The 7464-nt window shown below is 38.5% G+C and overlaps 1 protein-coding gene across 1 annotated transcript; it reads left to right on the forward strand.

Moving 5' to 3' along the window:
- Window positions 1-267: 267 nt before the first annotated feature.
- On the forward strand, window positions 268-1121 carry LOC122066659 (the record flags this gene model as incomplete). The annotated part of the gene is given in 2 exon segments (XM_042630503.1): window positions 268-522; window positions 637-1121. Coding segments are annotated over 2 exon segments (588 nt in total), but the record flags the coding sequence as incomplete, so codon positions are not given.
- Window positions 1122-7464: the final 6343 nt, after the last annotated feature.

A 7464-nucleotide genomic window follows, 5' to 3' on the forward strand; every position in this document is an offset into this window, starting at 1 on the left:
TATGAGGTCAAGATCTCCACGGTCCAGTCTCCAGGCCCATTCTCACTCATTTTCACCGTTGGATCATGAAGTTTAAATCCAACGAATAGACAATATTCCTTTCCCCAAGTAATCAAAATTCTGTAACTCATGCATTTAGAACCCCACGCGGCCAGCGTTAGATAGATCTGTCCACTCACGATTGTCGTAATCTTTGCGGAGTGTACGGAGATTCCAATTATAACTATTGACTACCTTATCCGTACGTCTAATATCGAATCACTCTGGCCGGGTTTTAGGTTTTACTCGTCTTACTCTTATTAGTACTGTGTAGTACTCGACTCCTCGTGCTCCTGCTTTCTAAATTCTTTACTCTTTTCAAAATCAACTCCTCCTGAAGTTCCAAACCAGATTTTCGGAGGATCTGCTGAGATTCGGTGATGGAATTCAAACTCAGAGGAGGAGGAGACGAAGACAGGGCTTCGACCTACTTTTCTTCTTCTGGTTGCAGTGATGGCTACTTCACTGAACAAGCATTGCGAGGTACTTTCTTACTCATAGACCCCTTTCTCTTTCGTTTCAACTGAGTTTTAGTTTTGATTTTCTCTGCGAAGAAACAAAAACTGTTTTCTGATTTTTTTTTTGTTCTGGGGAAAGCGGGTTATATAACTGGTGACATGGTGAAGGACGATTTTGTGAGGAATCCAATGAATGTTAGAGCATCCATTCAGCGGGAACTCGAGAAGCAGAGGATCAGAGAAGAAATAATTGCTGCAGAGAGGCGGGCTCTTGAGATGGAGGTCAGAAGGGAGTTGCTAATGGAGCGTGAGTTGGCTTTACAGAGAAGGGTCCATGCCCATGCGTTTTCTGTAATGGGTTCTTCAATGTCATTGTTGAGGGCTGACCAAACTCTCTCCTTGATTCCTCATCCGGAGGGCAGCAGTAGGGTTGAGGAGAGTTTGGGGTTTCCTAATCGAGCGGAGGTTGGAATGCATCAACCAGAGGGGACAAGGACTGAGGAGAGGCTCTCACTGCCTCCTGAACTTGGGGCCTTGGAGAAGCCTCCGTTGCGGAGAAGTTTAGAGCCAAGGGTAGCCGATGTTAAACCTCTTGCTGAAGTGGGCAAACAAGTGTTGTTCTTTGTGAGTGCCTTTTCTGACATTGCTTCAATTTCTTTCCTACGGTTCTTTCCTTGAATTTTTTTCTTAAGTAGGCAGTTATCAGTTTTAACAGGGAAATTGATAACACCAATGCTTCAGTTCTGCTATAATATCTTAATTTTTATAGCTGATCAAGGATTATTATTCTTTATTTTTCCCAATTCTGTGAGCTGCTTTCTGCTATTGCTACCTTTTTTTTTTTTTTTTTTTTTTCCTAATTAAGTTCTGGTATGTTCTGCTACTGCTACTGCTACAATTGCATTATATCCTTGAATTGTTAAATGTCTTTTTTTTTTTTTTGGGTATGTTTGGTTTATGTAGTTCCTGTGATGGATTTATAATCTGAGGGAATTCTTTTCTGACATATTTCTGGCTAATAAGATGAACAAAGGAAGGCTCCAAAATATTTGGTTTGATGCATGCCATGTTGGACTTTAAATTTTTTATTGTTAAATAGTTAGGTGGCTATTTGAGACGCGTCTAAAATCGTCTCGCTTTACTTTTGGCTGTGATTTAAGTTATGTATAGGCTTAGGATAATATCTTCATGTAGGCTTAGGCTAGAAAATCTGTATTGGTGATTTTTGTAATGCTGTCAGGTGATATGTCAGAGACAAATATTTAGTTCTTTGTGTCATTAATTATCCATATTTTCCCAATAACTATTGGTTGATCACAAGGAAAAATAAATAAAGAGGTTCAATTGATCACAGAAAAATGAAATAAATAAATAAAATAAAGATGCCATTGCATGTTAGCGCATCCGTTTTCTTTGCTGCGACTTGTGTCTACAAGCCTTTTTCAATTTAGTGTTTGCCTTTTGAATCTTTTGTAGGGATCCATTCCATTATTTATACAAAACTTTCGATGACTTTTCGGCTACCTTGCTTGAGGAACATGATGCAGAGAAGGAGTTGAAAGTGTATAGCTGCAAGAAGAAGAAAGAACCAGTAGACTCAGTAGATATAGTGCTCAGCTAGGTCTTCTAGCCAGCCTCTCATTGTGGGGTTCAGCAGCCCATCTAGGGCTTAGCTTAGACCTAGTTTAATTCAGTTTTTGTTTCCTGGTTGAAATATGATTACTTTTAGTTATCTTCTATTGGAGCAACAATGTTATTTACTTTCCTAGTAACATTAGAAGGTTGAAATTTAATTGTTTGAGCATTTTTTTCTCCTAGTTTGTTTAGGAATTGAAGTTGTGACTTGTCTCAACAACAAATATGTAATCAAATAAGAGATAGGAGTTCCTAATCAAATTAGGATTTGATGTTTTGTTTTTCTATTTAAGCAATTTGTAGAGCCAATGAGATCCCATGATTTTTTATGAAATAAAGTGTACTTTGCTTTATAAATTTCTTAGAGACTCAGTTGGTGAGGTACCAAAAAATGAATGGGAATCTGATCTGGATCGAAGGTGGGAAGCTTGTGGTTACATCTTCTATTTGATGCTCTGTTTTTCTCTTCGATTCTTAGTACTATTATTATCTCCCATAGATCTCCATTATCTGAGTTATAGTTTCTGTTTGTGAGGTTTAATCAACATCGTTATTTCTGAAATTGGTGATTTGATTTGATATCTTAAAGTTCCTCTCTTCTGTGACTTGCACATACCTGCGACTCCCCTTTTTTTTGAGTATTTTTTTCAATTTTGAGATCAAACCACAGGATCATTAGGTAGGCAGATCAGGCACATAGTTTTTTGTTTTTGTTAGACCCCCCAGAGAAGATATGGATCCAAATTTGAGAGCAATCTAAGCTCTTTCACTACTGCAGTTAGAAAACCCTATTTTCTGCAATTTATGGGTTCAGATCTGATCTTTTTGAGATTATTCTAAATCTAGTCATAAATTTGATTTAATATTCTGGGGCTTGATTTAAACTATTGGGAGGGGTAATCCATCCAAAGTCCAACTCATTCCGTTGGTTGGATTTTGCTTATTTTAAGTTCTTCAGCATCTATCGGGTTTCTATCTAAGTAGAATATTTGGAATTATATCCGAAGGTTGTTCTTGTCTATCCCCAATCAAATTGGTATCAGAGCTACGACTACTCCAAATACTAACCCTACATGTGACCAAGCATCCATATAGCAAATACTTGAGGTGATGAAGACCTTGTCTAATAAGGTCAACTCAATGGAGCAACAAATAAACACCATGTTGCAGCGGAATAATGCACCACCACCACCACCACCACCACCACCACCACCACCTCAGCTTACTCCAGATACATAGATTTGCATCACATAATGCCAACAACTGCCACAGAGGGTTTACATGCGACCAAGTACATATGTGCTCCAAAAGGACCATATGGTGGTTACAATCATGGCTATCAACGTAGGCCATTTGATGATGGGCAGAAGGTGAAGCTAGAGTTGAGAGAATTTATTGGTAGACTTAATCCACAAATGTTCCTTGACTGGATGAACACAACAAACAATTACTTCAACTGGTTCGAGATGTCAGGAGTGAAGATAGTCAAGCTGGTTACGACCAAGCTTACTGGACCAGCCAGAGATTGGTGGAAAAAAAAAGGAGAATTGGAACCGAGAAAGAGTTTCACTTGTTACAACTTGGTTGATTGTTTTAGACCGAAATCTAAAGTTCATGAGCTATTTCTGAAAGATGTGGATGAAGACAAACACAAAGTTGCAATTTTCTACTGCTTTCGATCCACAAACAGGCGGTCAAACAGAGGTTGTTAACCACAATTTGGGTAATCTCTTATGTTGCTTGATGTGAGATTATGAGAGTACTTGGCAGTCCATACTTGACATAGTTGAGTTCGCTTACAACAACTCAGTTAACTGTACCACAGGTTGTACTCCATTCCAAATTGTACTTGGGGTTCAACCCAAGAGGCCGATTGACTTAGTCCCCCTCCCTTCTGAAGCCCATGTTAGCATTGAGGCGGACGAGTTCCTACGGCACCCTCCCTTCTGAAGCCCATGTTAGCATTGAGGCGGACAAGTTCCTACGGCACAACAGTAAGGTACATGTTGTCTGTGAATGCATTGCTCTTAATAATGATATCTACAAGGCTACGACTGACCGCCATAGTTTGTATGTTGAATTCAAACCTAGAGATATGGTCATGTTTCGAATAACTCCAGAAAGGTTTGCAGTTGGTACCAATTACAAGCTACATCTATGTAAGATGGGTCCTTCCAAAGTCTTAAAGTAAGATCGGTCCTAAAGCATATGTTCTTAAGCTACCACCTGGGATGACTATCAATAACACTTTCAATGTGGCAGATTTGATTCTTATGTGGCCACCATTCAGCTGAAGGTGACATAGAGCATTCTATTCAGTTACCTTAGTTCATTATACTAAGGATAGATGAGATTGAAGATGTCCTTGATGACAACTATGTCATGGTGCAAAACGACGGTGGCTATCACAAGTTTTTGGTAAAATAGAAGGGGTGTTCGAAGACCGATTGCATGTGGATTCTTGTAGACGACTTCAAAAAACTCAACATAACCTTTATGAGCAGTATATGTCACTTTTACATTCGTTAGGGATGAATGCTTTCAAGTTTGGAGGTTGTTCTTCTTATATACCCCTATCAAATTGGTATCAGGGCTCAAATAACTCTCAGAGTTGGGTTGATCTCCTCTCTCGGGAGTCTAAAAAAAAACCAAAATTATGGGTTTGATTTGCCTACCTCATGGTCTTGCAGCTTGGTCTTAAAGTTGGCAGAATAACAAAAAAAGGGGGGGGGTTGAGCCGCAAGTATGTGCAAGTTATAGAAGAGAGGAACTTCAGGAGATTAAATTAAGCCATCAATTTAAAAAATAATAGTGCTGATTAAACCTCACAAACAGAACCTAAAACTCAGACAGTGGGGATGTATGGTGGGTAATAACAATACCTGGAATTGAAGGGAAAAACAGAGCATCAAATAGAAGATGTGCAAGTCATAATAGAGAGGAACTTCAAGAGCCACAAGTATGTGCAAGTAATAGAAGAGAGGAACTTCAGGAGATTAAATTAAGCCATCAATTAAAAAAAATGACAATGCTGATTAAACCTCACAAATAGAAACTAAAACTCAGACATTGGGGATGTATGGGGGATAATAACAATACCTGGAATCGAAGAGAAAGACAAAACATCAAATAGAAGATGTAATCTCTGGCTTCCCACCTTCGATCCCAGGTCAGATTCCCTCTGATTGTTTAGTATCCCACTAATTGTCTCTCAGAAATTTGTAGAGCAAATTAAACTTTATTCCATTAAAAACCATGGGAGCTCTTTGGCTCTACAAGATGTTTAAATAGAAAAACAAAATATCAAATTCTAATCCAAGTAGGAATTCCTATCCCTAGTTTGATTGCATATTTGTTGTTGAGACAAGTCACAACTTCAATTCCTAATCAGACTAGGAGAACAATATGCTTAGACAATTAAACTTCAAACTCCTAATGTAACTAGGAAAATAAATAACACTTGTTGTTTCAATAGAAAACAACTTAAAGTAATCCTATTTTAACTTGGAAACAAAAACTGAATTAAATTATGTCTAAGCTAAGTCTTAGACGTGTTGTTGAACCCCACAATTGGGTTAGGCTGGCTAGAAGCTTGGCTAGATCTGCTAGGTTTGTTGGCCCTTTCTTCTTCTTGTGGGTATACTCTTTCAGCTCTGCATTAAATGTTGTCATGTAAATGGAGACGAATCGGAATAACGTCTGATCTTGTTTTTGGGTTGAATGGAAAAGGGATATATGAAAAAACCCAAAGAATGGACCCAAAAGACACCACCCGTATACTTGGGGAGGAGATTGAAATGGTGGATTGAAAAAATGGTCCAGCTTAGAGGACAGGCGATGTAGGAGCATTCCCATGGATTGACCCGAACCATCCCAGGGTATGAACCAGGTCCAAATTTGGGACGGTCTAGTAGAATATTAATAGTTTATTTATTTACTTATTTAGATTTATCTTGTAATCTTACAATGAGGCTAGAGTTTCATTCTTCTTTTAATTTTAGAGTTTGATTCCATATAAGCTGAGTTGGATAATCAGGAGTTTATTTCTATTTCAATTTTAGAATTCAATTAGGAAACTTTGAATTTCATTTTTTTTTATAAATATACTTGCTTATATATATATTCTTATAGTGGTGCGTCAGGTTGGCAACCGACTTTTTAATATATTTAGCCAAACATTTTGCATGGATCCATTTGTTTTATGATCTCTTTTTTTCTCTTGATTTCATGTTTTCCCGTCCTCGTTTTGCTAGGGCGTCCTCCATAAGCGACATGCTGTATCAACACCTGAATGCGGTGATAAGTAGTCAAGGGCATGTGAGAGGAAATATTACAGCTCAGAAACGTAGGTTTAGATTAGCGTCCTAGAACGTTGGGTCGTTAATGGGGAAGAGATTGAAGTTGATTGATGTTATGAGAAGAAGAAAGTTGATTGATATTAAGAGAACATTGGGTCGTTATGGGGAAGAGACTGAAGGTGATTGCTTGTATTCAAGAGACTAGATGGAAGAGTAACAAGGCTAAGGAGTTTGATGCCTTTAAACTTTAGTATGCGGGAGATCAAAGTAATAGAAGCTGAGTGAGCATTATTATGGATAAAGATCGAAGAATTTTATAGTGGAATTCAGAAGAATGGGAGATAGGAATAAATCTATCAAACTGGAGTTGGAGAAAGAGGTTGTTGATATTGTTTGCGCTTATGCACCCCAAGTAGGATTGAATGAATGTATCAAGCGTCCATTTTCGGTTCACATGGATGATTTAAGGGTCTTATTCAGGATGAAGCGATTATTATTGGAGGTGACCTGAATGGACATGTTGGGAGGTATCATTGGGGATATGAAGGTGTCCATGGAGCATAGTTTTTAAGGCGTTGCCAAGGCACAAGGCAATGCACTACCTTATGTGAAGTGGGTATGGCGGTCGCCTTATAGCATAAGGCGCTATAAGAAGGCGCCATAAGGTATCGCTTCAAGATGCCTTAGGACGACTTATGGTAAAGGCAGTCGCCTTATGCCTTTTTTTTTTTTAAACACATTTTAAAATTTCTTGTTTTCAGATTCCAAATCTAGAGTTTTTATTGGTAGGTGTATGGTTTTGTTAACACTTGTGATGTATAGGATCAACTTTACTCCATAAAAAATAACCAAAACAAAAACCCGATTCACAACACAGGGTTTGGAATTTGGATTTTGTCAAGGGTTTTGAACTTTTGAGAAAGGGCTTTGAGAAGAATCGAGGAACAAGGAAGAACCAGTGAACCAGTGAACCATTGATCTAGGGCCCCAGGCGACCATTTTGCTCCGGTAGTGGTGAGCTTACTCCGGCGCTA

The sequence above is a fragment of the Macadamia integrifolia genome, unplaced genomic scaffold, assembly GCF_013358625.1.
Source record: "Macadamia integrifolia cultivar HAES 741 unplaced genomic scaffold, SCU_Mint_v3 scaffold2517, whole genome shotgun sequence".
NCBI lineage: Eukaryota > Viridiplantae > Streptophyta > Magnoliopsida > Proteales > Proteaceae > Macadamia > Macadamia integrifolia.